Source organism: Sylvia atricapilla, chromosome 3 (assembly GCF_009819655.1).
Source record: "Sylvia atricapilla isolate bSylAtr1 chromosome 3, bSylAtr1.pri, whole genome shotgun sequence".
Classification (NCBI taxonomy): Eukaryota; Metazoa; Chordata; class Aves; order Passeriformes; family Sylviidae; genus Sylvia; species Sylvia atricapilla.
The window spans coordinates 101,289,884-101,313,535 of record NC_089142.1 but is presented as its reverse complement, the minus strand read 5'-3'; the positions used below and the strand labels follow the sequence as shown (position 1 = coordinate 101,313,535).

General features: G+C 44.3%; 2 protein-coding genes across 2 annotated transcripts in view; one reads left to right on the top strand and one right to left on the bottom strand.

The window, feature by feature from the left end:
• Window positions 1–23,652, top strand: part of EIF4A3 (eukaryotic translation initiation factor 4A3) — a 359,684-nt gene that overhangs the window by 285,833 nt on the left and 50,199 nt on the right. The gene's annotated exons all lie outside the window — the stretch shown is intronic.
• On the bottom strand, window positions 7,019–9,316 carry LOC136359616 (cystatin-like). The gene is made up of 3 exons (XM_066316425.1): window positions 9,014–9,316; window positions 8,433–8,546; window positions 7,019–7,420 (listed from the first exon to the last, which is right to left on the bottom strand). Exons 1-3 carry the CDS (start codon window positions 9,290–9,292, stop codon window positions 7,343–7,345), a joined length of 471 nt encoding a protein of 156 aa, XP_066172522.1. The 5' UTR covers window positions 9,293–9,316; the 3' UTR covers window positions 7,019–7,342.

Here is a 23,652-nt window from a genome sequence, read left to right as displayed (position 1 = left end):
GCTCTTAACTGATGGCACAACATCTCAGGAGTGCAGAAGCAAGCAGCAAGCAAAGAAAAAAAGAATCCTGATTTTCATTTCTTCTGCACAAGAATTCCAATTATGCTATATATCACATCATTTGCATTGCCACAACACAGCTTTTATATCTGCTTGAGTTGCCAGCTATTTAATCTCAGTCCACCTTTAAAAAAAGACTTATAGAAAATGAGATGCTTGCTTTATGCTGATGCAGTTAAGGGAGCTAATTTCAATTCCAAAGCAAACAAGATTTATGTAAGTCAATAGACTGAGGGGTCCAGAAGCCAACTAGAATAAGGCTCTTGTTATTCTGTTTTAATAACCCATGGGTCAGTCTGAGGAATTTACATAAATTGAATTCTCCAGATCTCATCTAGTTTTGAGCAGTAATTTCCTAGGGTTTGGAGGACATTCACCACTGATTTCAGACGTGCACATGCAACTTTTGCTGGCTTTGCACATGGCCCTGAAACTTATTTGGGACAGCATAAAGACAGTTTCCCACTTGGTGCTTGTTTGCCAGGATTAAACGCCACTGGGATCAAAAAAGGGCAGTTTCAGTGTCTGCAGGCACTGGTTTACCTGCTCATGGCAGAATGTGCCTGTGTTCGGGAGCTCCAATATTTTCAAGCAGGACATGTGTCAGCAGCTGTTTTTGGGAAGGCCATGCAAAGTTCTACAAAAGCACAATAGGTTGCATTTCAATTAGACCAGAGATGTGAAGAGTCACTAAATTAATCTGTCCTTAATCTATTATAACATCCAGTTTCTACTTCTTTTCTTATGGCAGCATACTACAAAACATCTGATTATTTCCCCAAAAAAAAGTTAATATTTTTCTATCTGATCCTGGTTTTCCTGAAGAGCTAAATGTAAAGAGATATCTTCAGTGTAACATTTTCAGCAGAGCTCAGGAAAGTTCATAGTCCTTCCCTGCACACATTTAGGTTGGTACCTGTATAAAATTTGTTGCTCCCACGAATACAGTTTGTCAGTCTCTGGGTTAGACTGCTTCTCCAGGCACCTGCCAGGTACAAAAGTAGTGGAGGACTAGTGGTCAAGGACGCTCATATTTCAATATCCCAATTCTCACACTTGCTTACACAGCCTCAGGATTTCTGTTTGCAGAGACACAACTGACAGAAGATCTCCGACTATTTCCATCACATCTGAGCTATTGAGAAAAACACATTTTCTCTTACAGAGTGAATAGAAATCCCATAGCAACAAAACCAATATTTATCATGATCTCAGAGAACATTGTAAACACTCCTCCACCTAGGGGCAGATGCATTCGGGTTTGCTCATCACACTTACACAAACAATTCTCTTCAGAAACAGGACAAGAAGATGGGGTAAAATTAGAGTAACTTGCTTCAACTTGCGTAACACCTGGACACGATTGAGAGGTGTCTGCTGGCAGTGGAAATACCCAAGCAAAGAGCTGCAAAAATGGGTACTGATCCTGCAAGACAGCATCTGCTGGGGACATGATGTAGTTGATGATATATGTAGTTCCCTCAGTCTCCCTGACTGACCAGGGGAAACTTAGTGGTCCCTGCTAGTGTCCTTTGCCCAGGTGATCAAAGCAAGCTCCAGGCAGGCTGGATCAGATCTTCATCCAGCAAGCACCTGGAAGCAGATGGAGGATTACCTCAGGGATAACGAACAGGCCTGTGGCAGATGCTTGGTGCTGCCCTCCTTTTGCTGAGGGTGAGAAACGGGCCTGTCTTCCATTCCTGTGCATCTCCTGTAAGATGCTGACCCCCCGTGGAAAGATTTTATGTTACATGTACGAGGCTACAAGAGTTGAGACAGGAAGGCTTGACTTAGTCCCAGGGATCTGAGGGACCCAAAGACTGCTTTTCCATGCTGGAAATCCATCCAATACTGTCTCTTGCCCTGCTCCTCCCTGCTAACCATACCATGTGCGGTAGCAGTGCCTTTTTCTCTCTTCCAGGGAGGCACAAGTATGATGGTCAGACATCTGTGTTTCAGAAAGGCTTGTGAAACTGCATCTTCCACAAGATAATACAAATGGCTCAGTAAAATGCAGATACTAATGATTCAGCCCAGAGAGACATCTGATCACATCTGCAGTTTCAGTGCTGGTTTCAGATGCCATCACACAGTATCTTTCCTAGTGGTAAGGGTTCCCTGAACATTCTCTATAAAAATAAAAAAGTAAAACTAAATCTATAAACCTTGCTTGCCTGTGTCAGTATTTCAGACGAAGTCCAGTGGACTGTGACCAAAACACGTCAGTCTGGGGCCAGTGTTCAATTTCACACTCACTGCTCACTCTCACTATTTCCCAATCGAACTGGCTCTGTTGATAGATGGAGGGCACTCAGTGGAGCACCTGAAAACCTCTCAGGCATTTTTCCTCCCACCTCTCCCCCCATTATCAGCTGGGAAGCTTTGCAGTTAGCACTGAGCTGACACTCTTTGTGACCCAATGAAAAATTTGGTTTACAACAGGTTTCCTCCGTGGTGAATCTGACCCTTCCAGAACTATGGTCTTCTAATATCTGAGTTCCTTGCTTTCCTAGCACAAGCATCTGCAAGAAGCATTTCCTACATCTGGAAAGTAGTTTACAGAGCACAGAGCAAATAAGTTTCTTGTCAGTTCTCCAATTTCCTATCAAACTGGGATCCTAGATAGTTTTGTTCATGCGAGCAGCTGGGCAAAAAGCGTGTCAGAGCTGTAGAAACATCATGTTTCATTCTCTCAACATCTCACAGAAGAAATCATTTCCACTGAACCATCTGGGGTGTGCAGCCAACACTGAAAATGTCAGATTAAATAGGAAAAACATTTCCATCTATGTTATCTGGCTAACATAGAAAGCAACAAAAAGACCGGCTGTTCAGTGAGGAAAAGCAGGTAATTAAAAATCTGTAGTCATCCTAAGCAGTCTCATGAGTTTTATCAAGAGAAAGTCAGTGTTATTAGCCAACTGCCCAGCTAAGCCATGCTCAGAAGCCCAAAGCTAATTTCATTTTATAGGCTATGGCTTGTCTTGAGATAAGCCTGTTCCTGAAAAGTTCCCACACACCCCTTTTGGAACCAGCTCCGCGACCCCCAAGCTCACCACACTGTGATTCTGCACAGATGGAGCTTGGTACATCCAATGTCAGCCAGATGAGCTACTCCTCCTGCTTTTAGCCAGCTCTGGCACTTGGAGAAGGTAATTTTCCTCCAGGGATGTCAAGGCTTCCCTCCTGAGCCCCACAGGAAGGGAAAAAAACACCACTACACACCTGTACAGATGGATAAACCAGCTGGGACAAGGGAAAGGGGCATCCTTGGTGTAAGCATCACTATTTCACTGAAACAACTTTTCTCTTGCTAGCTTTTATACTCAAGATATAAAATCCATTCCTTCACCTGGCCCAAGTTGCTATTTCTTCTGCATCTGGATGATGAAAAATGGTGCAGTTGGCAGGGCACAAGGTATGCAGTTTCTCAGCTCATGGGGAAGAGAGGACAGTGCCTCCCAGCAAGGCATGGTATAGTGAGGGCATCATAAACCACTGGGAGTTCTTCTCCAGCTGGAAACAGGGAAAAGTTTTCCCCATCATCAAGCCTATGCTCACACACACCCGTAATCTGCCTCCAGAAAGCTTAAAAATAGTGTCCAGCACATGCCCCAGCTTATCAAAGGGATAAGCAGCTGAGCTTCTCCTTTTCTTCCCTGCTGTGAAATCCTACCAGCAGGAGCCCACCAGCTGATGGAGGTTGGGCAATGCCCTGTGAGTGAGCAATGACAGAGAAGAGAGGCTTTAGCATGTGTGACCTCAAGCCCTGGGTCCTGCCCCAGCCGGCATCTGCTGTCCCAGTGAGCTATGACCCATGCCAGAGGGTCAGCAGGGAGACACTGAGAAGGGATTTGCACTGTGGAGCCTGCAGGTTTGCTGCACTTCTCACTCAAGGATAGTCCTCCTCCTCACCCTTCCTTGCCTAGCTGGGATGATGCTGCCCCGAGCGTAGAAACAGGTACCTGCCCTCCCATCTGCAGGGCACCACCAAAGCAGAGTGACAAGAGTCACAAAAAGATTCAGCATTGCCAGCAGTGTCCAACTTAGGACACTTTCCTACTCAACCCGGCAGAAATGATCTCCAGGTGACCATTGCATCCCATGAGGAAAGGGACATGAAGTCTTCCCTCTCCTGTGTCAAAAGATAAAGCATGAAGATTCAAAACTGGATGTGTGTTTGATTGCTAAATTTGACATTCTGAGGGATCCACACTAGGGATTCTAAGGCATTGCATGTTAAAAATGAATACAAACAACCAAGCATCTTTAAACACTTACTGAGAGGTCTCCATGCTTTAGGCTAAGGAATACACCCTGAATGCATTCCCATCAGCAACAGCACCGGGTGGCCCAGACTGAGGGCTCCAGGGCGACCCAAATCCTCACATGGTCATTTCCTTCCATAATTGCAGGAAATTGCCATTTCAGTTGTGTCCACAGGGAAGTGTCCATACCTGGCAGGAGTGCTGATGCAACTTCAAGAATCTCATAAAAACCCTGTAGGGCCGTGACCCAGGGAGCAGCATGAGCAGGGAACAAGGACACAGGAGCTGGGAGCTGTAAGTCCATATGAGCACACACCTGGAAGCGCAGGCACTGGTAAGGAGAGCTACACTTCTCACATAATTGGCCCTAAATTTGTCCCTGAGAACCAGAGCCAGGAAAAACCCTTGGGTTCATGAGTTGTAGCAGCAGCAAAGCTCTGATCCTACTAAATTTCAGAAGAATGTCCTCAGAATTAATGTATCAGATGCAAGTAAACCAAAGCAAGAGACTACACGAAATAAGCACTTCCTGGTCCCTTCTTCACATCCAACACCAACATTGGAAAAAGTCAGGCAGAGAATGCAGCTAAAAATGAGGGCTCAGTGTTCAGCTGGCCCAGTCCCTGCCAGCCAGTCAAGCAGAAAGACCTGAGAAGCAAAATGCTCTTGGCAGGGAACTTCCACTAATGCTCTTAGCCTGTTGCAAATGCAAAATAACACAGCCCACAGCAGAAGGTGTTTAAATTAGGTCAGGCTTTTTTTGGCATTTCTCCAGGTGGGATAATCACCAAGGCTGACACTCGGCAGTTTGTGAGCATGGGGTAATCCGTGCCATTCATTCATGCCCTTAGTCACTGGCATTTCAGTACAAAAATGCAACACCTCTGTGTTGGGAAAGGTGAGACAGGAAGAGCTTACAAATATGATTGCTTGGCAAGAGATACTGAAAATATAAAACCTGTGAGTGAAATAGAAATGAAAGCTAGCTTTGAGATGTAGGCATGGCAGGTGGGAAGACAGTGATTCACTGGAGATGGCTTGGGTGATAGCAAAGGGACACCAAAAGACCCAAGGGTGTAGCCCCACCAAGGTATCAGGGAAAAGATAGGTAAGAAACTAGCCTTTAAAGTTTAGAATACAGAATGATATGGTAATATAGCAGTTCTCATAGGCTGTATGCAAAGTCTGTAGGTTTTGTATCTCTCACCGGTTGGTTAATGTAAATTAGAATATTCAACACAAAAGGAGATATTATGTATTATAAGAAGGACCTTACTCTCTTGCTTACCTCTCAGCTTTTACCCTCCCACCCCCTGCCCTCTCTCTCTGGGGCATCCCTTCAGCCAATGAGGCTGGTAGCTGAAAGCATGGCCCTTTTACCCACAACCCTTGCAATAAAACCATGTGTCCCTAAAGTGTCTCAGGTCTTCAGAGTTCCCTCTCCTTGCCGTCCACGGATGTTCCCACACTTCTGGATTCAGGAGCTCCTAACACAAACTCTCACCTTCTCTGGCACAGCCACTCTTTTCTCCCCATGCTGTTCAGAGCTGCTGGTTAATAAATACAACAAAGTACTGGAAATGCCTTATACATAACTGCACCTTAATTGCTTTCCTAGACTCTTTTTGAAGGAGACCTGTGCAATTACTTGCCCTCAAACCAAGGGGATAGAAGATTAACAGAGGCAAATTCACCTAAAGCATAAGGGAATCCCTTCACCACTGCTCTGTGCTTGTGCAGATAGAAGCCAGGGAATAAGCATGTATGAACTGTGGGATTAGAGAAGGACAACTGAGGACACCTGAGCAGCCTGACCCAGGATTTCCAGAATCAGCAGATGGAACATGCAGTCACTGACCTGGGTGGCAAGAAAAAACAGGCCACCTTCATGCAGAGCACTGAGAATGGGGTGACAAGGAGGGAAAACAGGGATTTTTATTTTTTTTGTCCTATTGGATCTGAGCACAACCTAGATGCAGATCTTTGGTGCCAGGCAACCAGCTCATCCTCCCAACAACATGAATCAAGGTGTTGCCTCTTGTTCACAGCAAGCTTGACAAACCCTGATAATGACAGGGAGTGGCATTTCCCTTGGGAGGAAGAACAACCCACAGAAGATGCACTCCTAAGGAGCTGGACTCACTGTATCCATGGGTGAGATTTACACCAAAAGGAAAAGGATTACTTCAAAATAGAGAAAAGCAAAAACACAAAGGAACATTTCCTACTTTATCGGGACTGTGAAAAAAACAAAAGAAGCAGCTCCATTGTTCACCTCAGCACCTTCACCCACTCTCAAGACTCTCTCTTGACCTAGCACCTTCCCCTACTACCTGAAAATGTCATTTTTTTCAAAGGGAGCCTCCTCCTCCTTCCTTACAGCCTTAAGACAGAACAGTATAGCAGCCAGGATCCAAGACCACTACAGTCTCAGGGCCAGCTTCAGCGAAGCTTCCCAAGATCATGAGTTTTCCAAAGCAGAATTCCTTCAGTGAGAACAGCTGAGGCTTCCATCTTTTACTCAAAACCAGTGGCCAGGACAAGGGACAAGCAGGCATGGTTTGTTTCCTCTGTGATCAGAACCCAATATTCCTTCTCATCCGATTCTTTGGGCAGGATATCATAGGTGACAACTAAAAGCAAACCCTCCCTCCAAAACAGCATTTGATCAAAGAAAACCACACATCATGGCAATTATTAATTAAGTTTTTATGTTTACAGTAGTTACTCAACATGGATACCAAGGGGTTTTAATAAGAATTCTGATGCTGGAGTGAATTCATCAGGAAAGCTGTAGAAGACCAAAACAGCTGCTCTAAAATAGTAATTCCAAAGAAGAAAAAGTTGAGATCATACTGTGCTTTAAAAGTGAAGTTACATGGTTTAATTTGCATAGCACAAGCACACATCAGTAGCCAAGTTAAAGGCATTGATAAAGCCCATCTCAATTTGTGTTATTGCCTTTTTCTTTTAAATCTGAACAACTGGTTGTCTCCGCTGGAATCTAGGTAGGCTTACTGGCACTTGCTCTCCAGCAGCTCCACTTGGTTTCTCCAAGGAACATTCAGCACTACAAACTTGCAAATGGTGTGCTAAGGAGAGAAAGAAAAAAGTCGTTAGAAGAATAAGATCACGAAACAAGTGTCATTTACCACTGTTCTACCCTCCTGTAGCACTCTAGATTTGTCCTCTTCAGACAAGTATTCTAGAGCAGCACTCTCGTGCTCAGAGCAAGTCACATCTCATAAATAAACCCTAAGAAATAAAGCTGAACAGTCAGCACTGCTGAGGATCAGGTTATCTCCTTTATCCACTCAGAGAGGAAAGCTTTCAGCATGGATAATACTCAAACATAAGCCCATAGGCACAGCTAAGCCACGTGGACCTGTGTCACATCATTGCAGTTGCCATAATGGTACACAGCAGTTTTGTGTTTACCTTATGTGCAGATACACCTCTCATACATGTTGGAACAAAGGGCACATAATCCTGTTGCTGCCATCAGCAGAAGAAATGAAGCATTATGGAAAAACTCAGGCCAGATGAAGGCAGATGTGTTTGGTTCTCCCACCCAAAAAGCTCAATTACTCATTACAAAATGCCTGTGTAACTGCTTGATGGAGAGAGAAGTGCTTCTCTTTCGGGCAGTGCTTTGTCCAAAGCTCTATTCACAGCAATACAAGTAGCACAGGAAATTATGCCAAGGATGTTTACATCACCATGGGAAAAAAGAGGTGAGAATTAGATGGGGACTGATGACCCTGGACTGAGAGCCAGGAGGCCTGCAGGCTTGGCAGAGTTTTTCCTTCACATACCCTTCTGATCCAGACCACGACTATTTCTTAAGAGGACTGAGACACATGCACTGTTCCACCTGAGCCCCACCTACAAAACAGCCAAAAGGCCTTGCCTTCTCTGACACCAACTGGCAAGACAAGTTCTGCAAGGGCAAAATTTGCTTTGCCTTGTTAAATATAAAGGCATAAAGTCTCTAATGTAGGCTAAGGCAGACAGTGACCACAGCTATCTGTACAAAGCCAGCCAGTGGGATGGGGTTGGAAACAGGGAGGGCTGGGCATCAGCAGGCTGTGCCCTGGAGTCTACCTTGGCCATGTGCGGCTCCTCATGGAAAGCACAGCGCTGAATATCAGTTGCTGGCTTTGTGCAGGTTGTCCGGGCAATCTCCACTTCCATTATGTATTTGATTCCAGCCACGACCTGCAACAAGACAAGTCGGCAGAGGCAACTTTACTCACAGCACACGGAGAAGGGCTTTCTACCGAGAGAAGCCTAGCAGAGACGTAGGCAGCATTCCTGTTACATGATGAAAACAGACTCTGAAAGTACAGAGAGAAGTGCATCTGGCAACTCCCATGAAAGAAGCACTTGGCACCCCCCTAGAAACAAGAAACAAAACCCAAGTAAACATGTCCCACAAACAGTTTCCTTAGCAATAAACAGAGACGTGTTAACTCATGAGCAGCACAGGGAAGCCACTGGCTCCTTCCATAGCCTGCAGCACTCAAGGTCACTCAGACCAAGGGAAGCCAAGATATAAATAAGGGCTTTTATTCACCCTCTGTGGGGGAAAAACCGACGGATTGCAGGTATGCCCATTCTCCAAAGGAATCCGGCCGGCCTCATTGCCAGCCCCCCTAACAGAATGCCGCCCCCCGGCTGCTCACCTGTCTCTTGGCGCTGATGATCCGCACCACCCGGCTGGAGTACATGTCGTTGCTGGCCCTATTATACGCCGTCATAGCGAACTGCAGAGCCCGCTCCAGCCCCTCATCGTTCTCGGGGTCGTCGATAGTCTGCGGGGCGCCCACCAACGGTGGGCGGAACTCGGCGCCTCGCACGGCTCCGGCGAAGAAGAGCAGGGCCGCCGCCAGCAGCACCACGGTAGACACGGTCTGGTGCGCCATGGCCGCGCTCTGCCAGCTCCCCCTCACGGCCGCCGCCATTTTAAGGCCGCGGGGCGGGGCGGGGCGGGCAGTGTTTGGGGCCGAGCCCCGGCCCGACCCGCCCCGATCCGCACCCTTCGGCATCGGCGGCGCCGGCCGCGGGTTTCCACAGGGTCAGGGAGGAGAAGGAGGGGGATGTTTTCCCGCACGGGCCGGGGAAGTGAGAGGCTTTTTCCAGACTCTGCCTTCTCGTGGGTTATTCTTGTGCTTATTTTCCTCTACTGCGACGGGAAAATAAAAGCCACAGAGCATTTTAAGCTACTGCTGTTGCTCCCAGCACAAAACATCGTGAGTAATTTTCTACCTCTGCTTCCGCAGCGCTGCTGTTGTCTCACCTAAGCTTCGAGGGAGCGAGGCGGCTTCCCGGATGGATAGTTTTGCTTCCCAGCTGCTCCCATAAACACCAACATTATCTCCCTCTCCCCATCAGGAACTCTAAGTTTGGAAAGGCAGGACTTAATACAGCATGAGGGAGCCAGCTCCAGTGAGATTTAAGGCCTCACAGAATAGTTAGGCTGAGAGAGGAGGAGGTTTTGCACCTGAATATCCACAGCTTGCCTTGTAATTGAAAGCGGTTGTCTGCTGATAGGAAAGGCTGACTGCATGCCAGCAATATCCAGCATCAAAAAATCCCTGCAGTCGGCCACGAGCTGAGCTATCAACACTGACAGGACATTCAGGTCATTCTTGTAACAAGGGAAATAATTATTGAATGGCTTAGGCTAGAAGAGACCTCAAAGATAATTTCATTCCAACTCCTCTACTATGTACAGGGATACCTTCCACCAGATCAGGCTGCTCAAAGCCCCAGAATGAACACCACTGTATCAACTGCAGACAGCCAAACAGAAACAAGCTGCATTTGTTGACTACTGGCAGTCCAAAGCCCCCAAAATCAGAACTTGAAACAAAGGCATTATGAAGAGAAAAAAAGGCTTGGCAAAAAAATTATGTTCTACAGCTGATAAATAAAGGGCACCTGGTTCATGAAATAAAGCTGCATCTTGTTCTTTGTTTTGAAGAGTGCAACTATCTTGCTCTATCAGAGGAGCTTTTTTAAAAATATAAACCAGAAATTCACAAATAACCAGATAAACAAGGAAGGTGGTAATTAAAGAACTTGCCAAGAAGCAGAAAGACTTATGATAACATTGCAAAAATTTGTAATACTGTGCACCATCCATATGACTAGAAAAATAGTGGTTTAGCATCTTTTGTGGCTGGTATTTGAGCAATATCCAGCATATTTTCATCTATTTTGTCTGTTTCAATTTTACTCAGGATTGGTGAGCTTTTTATGATACCATGCTTACTAATTTCTCCAGATAACTGCTACATCCCTTTCTCTTGATGTCGCTCATTTCTCTTTCACCATTCAAAAACACAGTTGTCAAATATGAAGGCTTCACTTTTACAACTCTAGCCATCACGATATATGCAGAAAATCCTTCATATAAACATTCTGTAGCCTCAAGCCAAAGCTTCTTGCCACCTGCATGGGCACAGAGGTCCTGTGAAATACAGCCAGCCAGGCCACAGGCCAGCTGGAGAGTTGTATGGACAGCTCTTCATCTGTGGGACTAAAACTAAAATACCTCATTTTGAATTCATTGGTAAGATTTGTAGGATCAAGCCCATAAAGACAGGGACAACAGAAATAGCAGACAGAAGCTGGAAGGCCAACATCAATGGGTCAATGGCTGTGGGTCATGTCCCCAGGATAGTTTTTATGGCACAAAAATTAACTCAGGGGACTGTGTTCTTAACGGAAAGAGTGTCTTTAAATGTGGAGATCTCTCCACTTTGCAATTCCCAACCTGTGCACACTCCCACACTCAGGGGCAATTCTCTGAACACACTTCCAGAGTTTGGTTGAACTTCCCAGAAAAATCTCCATTGTGGCAGCCCCTCGCACATTACCGAGTACCTCCCCTCCAGGCCTGCTATCTGCATTTGTCTAAAGATAACAGCCTTTGGCTGGTTCCTGCAGGGCTGGAAAGCACAGCCTGCACAGCTCTAATCTCTGTATGGCTCTTGCACAGAAACGGGGCCTGCAGGAGGAACAATGGCTTTTGTCGTCACTCTGTGACGAGATAGCAAACCTCAGATCCTGAAAAGCAATCACGCTTCCTACAGGTAGGAGATTTCTTTTGAAATATCGCAAAGCCAATACACTCTACACGTCGTCTTAATCTGCTTTTTGACTCCTTTTTAAAATACATCAATCATAAATCAAGCTTAGATTTCCCAGTTTTCCTCTGTCAAACTGGAAGCCAGACCATAAGGTAGTATAATGAATAGCAAAGTTTGCATATGTTCACATGAGTCCCAGAGGCTCACAAATAAAAGGCCTCTTGAGCAAGACAGCAGTTTATGAGATGGGTCTGAAAGTGATTCAATACCAAAGGCAAAACTATTTCACTGCAGTAGAAGAGTGTCCTCTGCTTATAGAAATGAACCCATTCCATATCAGCTTTTTCAGTGATGGTGAGAGAAATAGGGCTCTGTCTGCCTTTGACACTCGTGGTCACCACTCCCTGCTCTGGCATGCAGAGGCGTTCAGGAGAGGAGTGGAGGCAATGCCGTGACAAAGAAAACCAGGTCTCTGTGTTGTTGTCTCTCAGCTTCAAAAGGGTGACCTCTGAAATCCAGATAGCTGATCCAAAACTGCCCTATGAAACAGGACACAGCCATCTCTCTTCTGCATGTACACACACACTCACATAAGCAAGCTCTTGCCCCAAGCCAAAAGCCAGTAGTGGCTTTTCTGGATAGGCTGCTCGGCTGAAAGACAGTATATGCCAAGAGATGCTTCAAGGGCACCAAAGGACTGCTACTCTGAACATATTTCAGTGCTGGCAGTACAACTGGATTAGTAAACACCACCTCCCCTCCCTCCCCCCCACCCGTCAAGTTCAAAGACTGCCTAAATAAGCTTAGCACTTAGTGCTGAGTGCACCTTTAGGGCAACTCAGTGGGAACAGAGCTATTGGGAAACACAGGCTCATAGTGTGGGTGTTGAGCTCACTTGAAAGCACAGCTTTAGATTTCTTGGAAACAGAAAAAAACAACAGAAAAGAAAGGCAGGTAGCACTGAGGGCTATTCAGTCACTAGTGGTCATTTTTAGGAATAAAGTGCCAAACATCTCTCAGCATTAATCTAAAGTAGGTTAACGATTATCACCCTGCAAACGGTGATTCAGGTCCTACACAGCCCTCTGCTGAGCCCCAGGCTGCTCACATCACTTGTGGGATGGCAGCAGCACCTGCTTTGAACACCTTTCTCTTATGCCAGTGCAGAAGATAATATGACTAAGAACTGGGTATTCACTTGCAGACATTTGCTTAGTAATTACTGCTGTTAATCTCCCCTTATGCCCATAAGGGGAGGCATTATTGTTTACACACAAGCAGTAAACAAAGTAATTTGCAGCAGGGAAAGCTGCATTTCAAATAACTGCATGCAATCATTTATGGTCAGATTGTACAACTGAAACAGTGAAGCCACATTACTGAAAGTGTGTGCTGGTTTAAGTGAAGTGCTTGGTGCACTTGGGATTCTAGCAGAAAACCCCTCTGCAGTAGCATCCTTTTTTTTTACTCTGAGAAATAAAAATGCCAGCACAGCAATACCATATATTCAAGATTATCACCAGAGATTTTCCGCCTTTGGCTGAATTATTCTTAGTAAATACAAGCTAATGTAGCTTATTCTCTTTTCCCTTATATTCTTCATCTTATGTATTTGTTTGCCTCAGCCCGTAGGAGAAATAGCTTTGCTGTGTAAGATTTGTGCTCATTAGTTCTTATTATATGGTTTTTTTTACTTCCCTAGGAATTGTTTGGTTCAGAGCTGACAAGAAAATTAGTTCTGTCCCTGGTCTCCAATCCAATCCAATGCACAGAGTGCATGTTTAAGCCTAGCTTCTGAGGAACAGTGACTTTGCATGACTAAGAAGCCTTAAATGAAGTTTATGTTTGTGTGCTGAAAGTGGCCCTCCAGCAGCCTGTTGGGATACTAGACTGGGCTACAAAGAGTAGAGCTCTGAGGCTCTGCAGATCCCTGGAAGCCCAGAGGGGGAAGCAGTTCCTCTGTAGTGGCACTGTATCCACACAGAGTTCCCCCAAGCTCCCCAGAAGTTGGTTCAGTCACACCACTCTTGTTTTCTCTATAAATCAAATAATTTCTCTCCTCCCTCGGCAACAGCTTGTAGTGTAACTTCATGACTTCAAAGTTCAAGGGCTTCAGGACATAGCATAAATCTGAGTGTTCACTCAGCATGGTATCATGTATTAACTACACATATTTATGATGAAGGCCCTTTTTCAAGAGCAAGCCTACAAATCCCTAATCCGTGCAAGAACACAATTAAAAGGCCATCCAGGACCTCAAGTTTTCATTTGCTGAAGTCGGCTCCTCTGCTATGATCCCCAGCAGAGCCAAGCCAGATGCCAGACTGCTTTGGATTGCATAACACTGCATAGACAGGCACAAGTGCTTTGGTTTTTTCATTCTGGGGTTGGGGAGGTGGGTTTCATTTTTTGTTTGGTTATGTTGTTTTGTTTTTAAGAGACAATTATTGTGCTCTCAAATGAAAGATTTCTTATTGGAAGACAGGTCAACTAGCCTGGATATTTTCACAACCCCCATATACAACCAGAGGTATAATTTTGATTTTAAATTTTGAAGTGGTTAGTTTCTGTCTGCCCACCATTTCAGAGCAGAAAACTCTGCCTGGTTAAGGCTTTATTGTGGGGAATGGGGAAGCAAGACTTGGATGTGTATCTGAGTGCAGAGAACAGTGTTCTCAAGGGGCTGACTTGCCAGCAGGATTCCTCACTGCTTCTCATTAGGAAGGACTTTAACTCTTTTCTACATTGTGCTTGTTAGACTTGAAGCATGGGAAGGGGCAGGGGATACCTACTGTGTTTAACAGTTGCAAGAGAGGAATCATCAAGGTAGCTTGCAAACAAACTCAGTCACTCAAACCACACAAATTGGAATAATGGGCCACTAAGATTTTTCCCTCAAGAAGGAAGTGAAATTGTGAATAACCTCAAAATTCACCTGACCAGTTGCTCACTTGCTGCTCTATACATGCACATTCAGCAAAAAGACTAGCCCACTCCAAAACATGAAAGGGTTCCGAAGAGTATGTATTGTCACACATAAATAAGATTACTGCATCAATGATCATTATTTAACTAACATACAGTTAATCTACAGGCCATGCTGCATCTCACATTTATAGATCGCCATCCTTCAGGTTTCAGCAAGCTTAAGTGCACAAGTAAAGGCTCACTTTCAGAGCAGTATTTTTACTCAAAGGAGTGGTTACTTGTGAGTGAGACAACTGCTTCATATCCAGTAGCTGCTGTCAGTTTGCTCCAGTTCAAAAGTCTCAGTCATCCAAGCAAGGAGACAAAGCCACAGCACATCACTGCACCTAGCACAGTGGATGACACAGAGCTGCAAAACGTCAGCAGCACAAGCCTTAAAAAGGAATCTTAAGAGGGTGGAGGGAATAGCAAAGAATGGGTTCACCACCTAGGGGGCGCAACACTTACCAATGGAGCTATTCACAAAGCACAACATTCTCCCAGCAATCTTATGTAAGACGTGTCTGAAAAAAACCCAGACCTAATGCACTAGATTCATTTGAACAAGAATAATTAAAATATGTCAACATGAGGAGAAAAAATAAAATTGTGAATATTGAAAAAATAAACTTCCTTCTCAGATCCTTAGCTGGCTAATAATTAGGCTTTGTAACAAGTAACATGACAGCAGGGCAAGGACAAGGAAGCTTTTGTTTCAGCACAGTTTATTGGGGATTTGTGTCCAGCTCCTGTAGGAATAGCTGCATGGATCAGGTGTATCATTGTTAAGAGCTCAGCCTCAGTGCTGTGGTGTTGGTGGGCCAAGTTCAGAATCCCAGGATGAGTCAGCTTGGAAGGAACCAGTGGATCATGCAGTCTAATGTCCTTGCTCAAGCAAGGTCATCCAGAGCACATAGCAGAGGACTCTGTCCAGACTGTTTTTGAGTATCTCGAGTGAGGGAGACTCCACAATCTTTGGCACCTGCTCTCCCTTTGCAATTCCCAACCTGTGCACACTCCCACACTCGGGCAATTCTCTGAACACACTTCCAGAGTTTGGTTGAACTTCCCAGAAAAATCTCCATTGTGGCAGCCCCCCGCAAATTACCTGAGTACCTCCCCTCCAGGCCTGCTATCTGCATTTGTCTAAAGATAACAGCCTTTGGCTGGTTCCTGCAGGGCTGGAAAGCACAGCCTGCAGAGCTCTAATCTCTGTATGGCTCTTGCACAGAAACGGGGCCTGCAGGAGGAACAATGGCTTTTGTCGTCACTCTGTGACGAGATAGCAAACCTCAGATCCTGAAAAGCAATCACGCTTCCTACAGGTAGGAGATTTCCTTTGAAATATCGCAAAGCCAATACACTCTACACGTCGTCTTAATCTGCTTTTTGACTCCTTTTTAAAATACATCAATCATAAATCAAGCTTAGATTTCCCAGTTTTCCTCTGTCAAACTGGAAGCCAGACCATAAGGTAGTATAATGAATAGCAAAGTTTGCATATGTTCACATGAGTCCCAGGGGCTTGAACCTGAAAAAACCCCTGCAACTTATTGTGAGATGTCTGGGGGGAAACAAAATCCATAAGGCTGTGATGATACATCACTGCACCAGCCCAGCAGCAACACATCATATGCAGAGATAGTTACTATGCAAAATAGGCTTCTTATTAGACTAAGATTAAACTAATAAAACCATCCACATACAAACACAGAGACACCTATCAAATAAACAAAATCCTACCTGAGTGATAGCAGGAAGGGGAATAAAATTATGCATGCTCCTGTATCCTTGAGAGATTTTTAAAAGCCAAAATGCCACTCAGCTGCTTGAGCATTAATTTCTGATTAGGTAGGCAGTCTCATCTGGATAATGCACTGACAGTCCTTCCTCTTTTCTAATGCTGGGGAGCTCCAAAATCAGAGTGAAGAATGAAGTTAGACTGGATATGGAATTAGGTAACTACATTGGCACTTGGCATTTTCTTTCCAGTTATTATGAATCATTTGGTGTCAGGCTGAAGTATTCCATAGGACACTTGGATACTGGCTATTAAGCTTGAGGACTCCAGCTGATCAGATTTTTTAAGTCATAGGAAATCACTCAACAACAAAAAAGGCTGAATTACCATGGCTGCACTTCACTGGGAAAATAGAGAGCAGCTGAGCATGCCTTGAGGCAGTCATTACAAGGACATCACAGCCACTTCAGCATCAAGCAGCATTATCCACCTACAAGTCCTGCTGTGCTGAGCAAAGCAAAAGCCTCACTTTGCCTAGTTGGTACAAGGGAAGAAGCCTCGAGGGTTTACAGCCTAGTACTTCAGTTCTGGGCTCGAAAATACACAGGCAGCACATAATCCTCTCAGCTGAGGTAATGCTTTCTTGATGCAAACAGCAGAAGCAGGAGTTACACTTTAGCTATGCTTAACTTTCAACTGTGAGGATGTGCCTCCTGAACCCTTTGTTGGCTTCCCAGGAAAAAATTGAATTCTCCCCTGAAATACTAATCTAAACTACTCACAAAGACATCCTGTCTTTTTCCTTCAAATGCCAGGATAAAACTTGGCTTGGATGAAAAACTAAAGCAGTAGACAGGAATGCAATGCACTAAATCCCTATCTTTCTGCTGCTTTCCCCCGTCTGGATCTTGCTGTTCCTGCTATACAATGAGTTGAAACTCAGAGTGGTTAAAAGAGCTGCTTCCTCCTCCTAGGCTGGTGCATTTTGCAGATACTAACAAGGATATCAGTGTTTCCATGCCACAACCTCAAAAATCATTTGGAGTCCATGGGACTGAAGTCAGTTCATGCTGGGTGAGGGCTGTCCTGTTGGATCTTTCTACATGGTTCTTGAAGGTCCAATCCTTCTTGGAGAACTAAACTGTGAATTTGGGGAGCTGTCAATATGGCCATTAATTGAACTTATAGTACAACTGACAGCTTGTAAAACCAGTACAAAGAAGGTTGTTTTCCAGGAACACACAAAATAGCTGAGTATGTTGAATCAGATTTCACTCAAGGCTCAGAATCAGGAGAAAGAGATTGAAAATCTGCTGTAATACCTCTCATTTAATCATGTTAGTATTTATTTCTTTCTTCCCTCAGCATATTTTCTTTCAGACACAGAGGGAGGGTCCCTCCAGGAGGTCAGTGCTAATCACCTGAAAGGCATATTTAATGTACTTCTGACTGATCAACATCAAGAATTCTATCCATGCATGCACTAATCCAGCCTCACATGTAACTAACAATGTCCACTTTAATAATAGTCAGGAATGCAGGCTCTCTTTCCCCCATCTCAAAGGATTTTGGCTGTAAAAGGGTTCAATATTTCAAGGTCACCTCAACAGTCTAAAGTTTGGATGCAATTCACTCCTTTGTTGACACAGCCTTGCACATGGTTAAGAGGGGTTTTAATTCAGGTAAACACTAGGCTGCCTTCTTCTCAGCCAGAAGAAGGCAGCTGCTAGGGCCCCAGTTTCCAGAATCACAAGAGAAACTAAAACAGTCTTACTTTTCCTATTATGAATGCTGGCCTGCAAGCTGCTTTAAAAGAGAAAAAGAAAGTTGCAGACCTCTTATGATTGTAAAGACCATTGCAGAAAAAATGTAGAAAAATATCTATATGATACCTCACCTGCCTGAAACTCAGAGACTCCAACACCTGCTTCGACAAGTCTTAAAGAGACAACTTAGAAACTCCGTCTGCTTCAGCATGAGCAACACTAGGGCTCTTTTAATGGGTTTCTATAGCCAAGTGAATATCAGCCAAGGGCAGGTAGAATGATGTGGGTGGTCAGTGAATCAGTCTCCTTAAGACACAATGCTGTGTAACTGGACATTCCCAAGAAGATTTGGGGAAGAAAGAGCACAAGGATTCTTACTGTGAGAGAAACAATACCAGGGGATGCACAGCCCTTTGCATGAAGCAGAAGCTGAGGTTTGCTGGAAACCCACAGAATAGAGGAGGCTGAGAGAGCAGCCAAAGAATCATGAGAGACCTCTAAGGTGCCCCTGTTTTGCTCCCTTTCTGATTCCAGGCTGGGGATCTGGCAAGGTCCAGAGATGCCTCCAGCTCTGACCCCTTGCTGTTCTCCCTTCTCTACCTGAGCCAAGGCTGGGGAAAGTTGAAGCCTGTGGCAGAAGGGAGATCCCACTGAAGACAGAGGCCTCCTGCAGAATTCTCTGACCCTGACCCCACATGAAAGCCATTTCTCCAAAACCCTCTCACCCATGCTCAAGAGAACAGCCCAATCAGTCCCCTCAACAAGCCATCCTCTGTTGTGAAGCCCACACTCTTGGATTTAGATGGCAAAAAGCATCCTGCACTGTAGGAGTCATGCAGTCACCAAACAGCTGAGATTAGAGATTCTGGAAAGAAACAAACAAAACAAAAACAAACAAAACAAAACCCCGCCAAAAAAACCAACAACAAAAAAACACCCAAACAAGTAGCAGTAAACCAATAGCTGTTCTCAACTGAGTCACAGGCCAGGAAGAAAGAAATTAAATTATTTACATAGGGTTCTCAAGCAATCATTAGCAGGGCTGAGACCTGGGACCCAGAAGCTCAATCCCAGCCTCATGCATTTTTAACTCTTGGTCTTGGTAAACAAGTAACACTTGTTTCTGCAGATGCTGCTTTCAGGCTGGAAGCAGTTCTCAACTATCTCTCCACATGTGTCTGTTCCTATTAATATCAATTTTAAAAGAACCTGCTGCTTTTTCATTGCCATCCTTGCTGCCAGGCATATGCCATTAAACAGAAAAAATAAGAGGCTTTAGCTGTAACTATGGTTTTGCCTTTTTTGTAGAGAAGGCATCCCATGAAGACTGACACAGCTGAATATCTGCCCAAGCACACCAACTCGCTCAGCAAGAGTTTTCAGAGGGAAAAATTAAATTATAGCTGTATAATACATTGAGCAGACAATGTCAGTGATTATCCAACAAAATGACATCAAAAAGCACCAGCACTGCTGACTTCCAATGGGGCATAAAACATTCTGAAGAGTTACCCCACAAAGGATGACAAGACCCTTCAAGAACCACACATATTTTGTCCCTTTTACTCTTTGGCTTCTCTGTGAGATCTCTAGGGCCAGACCAGTCCTACAAAACACTGAAGACACCTCACATTTTCTTGCAGGTAGACATACTCCACACAAGCTGGCAAGTGCCTCCTTTCCCAAGCCATGAAAACTCTGGCCAACCTCCCAGTTCAGTCCTCTGACTGCATGACAAGGGAGTACGCCTTGGAACTCCACTGCCCAAGTGTCCCACTGAATTGAAGTCTATCATTCTACTTTCCCAAAACCCTAGGTATTTCCTCTACAATTCACAGCATCGTAATTGAAATTCGCAGCCAGGAAATTCCTTTCTTTCCCTTCTTGCCCTCCCTAGCAGTCAGGCAACCCTCCTGGATGTTGCAAGTGGCCACTTACAAGATAAGTAAGTGCTGTGATTCAGGCAGACTCAGCCTGACCCTCTCAGCAGGGTCAGACTGAGCAAGCCCACCCCATAGACAGTCCCATGGAGTCATTTTATTTATGTGGAGTAAAAGCCCACAGTGAAGATTGTGGTGTCAGCCAAGGCAAGAAGGAAGCAGTGGCTCTGCAGAAATAAACACTTATCAAGAAACATGGCTGTGGGGAAGTGCAAAAATGTTCTCCAGTGAGGTATCTTTGCAACACAACATCCCTAATGCCAAGTGCAGAGGAGTCAGGACAAATCGGGCACAGAAGAGGAAGTAGTGCAGAGAAATACCAAATTTCGTAAAGGCTTCTGGGGTCACAAGTGAGGTCACATTACTTGCAAATCCCCACAGCCACGGAGCTGTCTGCAAGTGTGCCAAGGCAAATGCTTTCCAAACCTCTCCTTGACACCTTTTGGAAAACAAGGGAACACAGGACCCACATTTCCCCTTTATCTGGGGAGCATCTTTTTGACTTTTCTGGATGCTTCAGGGATATATATATCTCCAAAAGTACACTTGCATTGGGGGCTACCAGGAGACATAAAAGTCAGCAAGCCATCTGCTCTTTTCCAAGCTTCCTTCCCATCTGGCGTGACACATCCGGACAAGAGCTCAGTCCTGTTCCTGTGTTCTCACTGGGCTCCTTTGAGTCATTGAATTGACACACATCTCAGGATGCATGCAAAGGCAGTCTCCTTTTCTTCCAAACCTGCCCCTTCTACTTTCTCCAGCAAGAATTCTGAGTCCCACCAGCGCCATTCTATGGTCATGCTTTCCGTGAAGTCCTCACTTAGGAATCTGAACTGGCAACTCAGAAATTGGTGTTTTGAAAAGGCCTAGCTAGTTGCTCTAGAGACCAGCAAGCACTACAGATCTCTACAGACATGGCCATGCCACCTCCAGCTCCCTCTCTCTTTGTGTGCTCAAGTGCTTCTAATCGCCATAAACCACCCAACAACTTCCTCTGAAATGTGTGTGCTCACCACCTATTAAAGGCTGGCAAACACAGATAGGTTTTTGAGGCATGACCTGATGTATGACTCAAAGGAATGTTGGTTTAAAAGGGGAGTGAATCTACCTCTATCCTTACCTTTCTGTCAGCCTGACATTTTTACGACAGGTTTAATGTATGGTTTAGCCCTTGCCTTGCATCCAGCCCAAATGGAGCCATATGAGGTAAATAATACTGGAGAAAGCCTGAGTTAGATGGAATGCAAGTGTTTGACTGCTAATCATCCATATGAGCTCAAAGCCTTGGACATCCAGGGGTCCAGTTCAGGATAAACTACAGGATGATACATACAGACACTTAGGCTCTGAAAAAAAGGACTCTGATAAATAAGATCTAGCCAGTCTGTCTATGGTTAAGACATTTCTATCTCATGTATAAGCTGCAGCTCTTACCTTAACAAAGTAACAAAATCACCTGGGAAAGAAAAATCACACTAGCACTTTGTATATCCTAAGCAATGGATGATCCAGGTCTAAACACAGTGGGGGATAAAGAGAATGTTTTTCATCCTCCAACTACTTTCACACCACTCCACTGCATCACCAGGAATGAGGCCACAAAGTTTGCCACTACAGACCCTCAGGGCCAGCTCTGCTTGGAGAACTGTAATTCCCTCTCTGTGAATTCCTGCACTGTGCAATGCCTTCCACCAAAAATTCAGTCATCTCCTCTGGGAAAACAAAACAAGGCAACAGTCATGAGAAGATGAGCTCAAATGTGAATTGAGGTGGCTGCACTGAGCGTCTTGGAAACATCTTGTGCTCAGCTGGTAAAAAGCAACATCCAGGTGGAATATCACCCACCACCCAAGCTGGAATTTTACAGCATCTGCTTAAAACAGAGCTGGAAAGCAAAGAACAGGGTGACAACACCAAAATGAGGTATAGAAGAAAACACCAAATCTGAGGTCAGCATCAAAACCTAACCAAATGGAAATCTCCAGATAGAAACATTAAACTCTGCAAGAAAAGAAGAATGAACAAAAAAAAGTTTCAGGATGAAATTCTCAACTCAGAAGAGAATAAGATTCATTGAGAAACAAAAGAGACAAAAAGGGACTCAAGTAATGCTAAAGAAAGTTTGGAAAAAGAAGTGTTCTCACCAGAGAATTTTTTTTTTACAGAAGTATTTACTTTTTAAGAAAGTCAATATTGTCTAACAAAAAAAAGACTAAATTCTGATTGCAAAATCACATGTGCTCTCACACTGCAGTCAGGTCCCAAAAGTCAGACATGGATACATTTCCAATCTGCCATATTTCTGAGCCAATCTAAGGCTGTTTGTTTGCTGTCTGGAATATAAAGCTATGAACCAGGTTTTCCATCCTGTTTGGTTGTGATTTCAACATCCTATCTGGAACATTGAATTCATGTTTTCATGTTTTTTCTAAGCAACCATGAGGGTTAGATTTTTTTTTTCTTTTAATTAGAAAATGATGTTGCTTTTTTCTTATGCAATGTCTTTCTTCCAGCAACTCTTAAAAAAAAAAAATCCATCCTAAGACTGCTGAGAAAGCAATAAGGCTTAGTAACCACTGCAATTTGCCATAATAATGCTTTTCATTTCCCCTCCACACGACTCACTTATTTCTGTCAGTCAATCTCTATTCCAAAGGTTTTACTGCAGTATTTGCTGAACCAGTGCACTACAATAAACTATTTTAACTTCTTTAAAGAATTTCCATTAAAGCATGACTTGGATGGCTTGACAAGCATACCTGTCATAGGCAAACATCCGTGCTTGAATAGGATCAAGACATTGTTTTATGGAGAAGCAGTGTTCCCAAAACCACCACAAAGTCACATGGTGCTCATGAGTGCCAGATTTTAAGTTCACATCTCAAAGGAAACTCAAATAAGTGAAAAAAAATCACAAGTAGACACAAAGCCCTTCAATGGTTTCATCAACAGCTTATAAGAGAGCCCTCTGCTATGTTTGTTCTGGCTAATACATGAAATAGCTAAGCCATTGTCAAAATGCAGGCATTGAAGCACATAAGTAAATTATAAAGCAAGTTGTTACACTTTAGGAGAGCTTTGGCTTTTTTTACCCACGGATATTTGCACAGATGCATGCCAGCATATGCTGGTCTTCCAACATATGTCCCTAAACTCACCCTAACTTGAAACATTCCCCCTTGTCTGCTCTGGATCACAAACTCCAACCAGAGTCAGAAGGAAGCCACATTGGACTGAAAAGTGCCAGCTGTGTCCTTGGTTTCCTGGAGAAAAATTGTTCTCCTGGGAACTACCTAGATTTTAAAGGACTTTTTTCTCTTCTCTGTTATGATGTGACTCATCTGCAAGAGACTGCATATAACCTTTATGGATCCATGACAGGAAAGAGTCTAGGCTTAAGATGCAGAGACTTGCCAGGCGGGTCTCCAGAGATGTCCTTCCACCCTTCTGTCTTGTGTGCTACAGAAACCTTAGCTGAGGATGCCCTTTGATAGACTACCTGGGGACAGGGACAGAAATTACACCCTTCTTTAATATGTTTTTTAAAACTCTAAGAAAGGACATTAATTTCTTGCCGAAATAATTTGGTCTACTGCTTTGCTATCCTCATCCTAGAAAATACTTTTCTGGTTCCAAGCTCTGATGTCCCTTGCTGTGTTCTAATACTAATACAGCCAGCAGGAACACAGAACAACTTACTCAGCCACAGCTAACCTCACATCAGCCTCCAAAAAGGAGCACAGTCATTTTTCCAAACTCACTGTAGTGTTCTGACTACTAATTTTTCACCAATTACTAATTAATTCAATTATA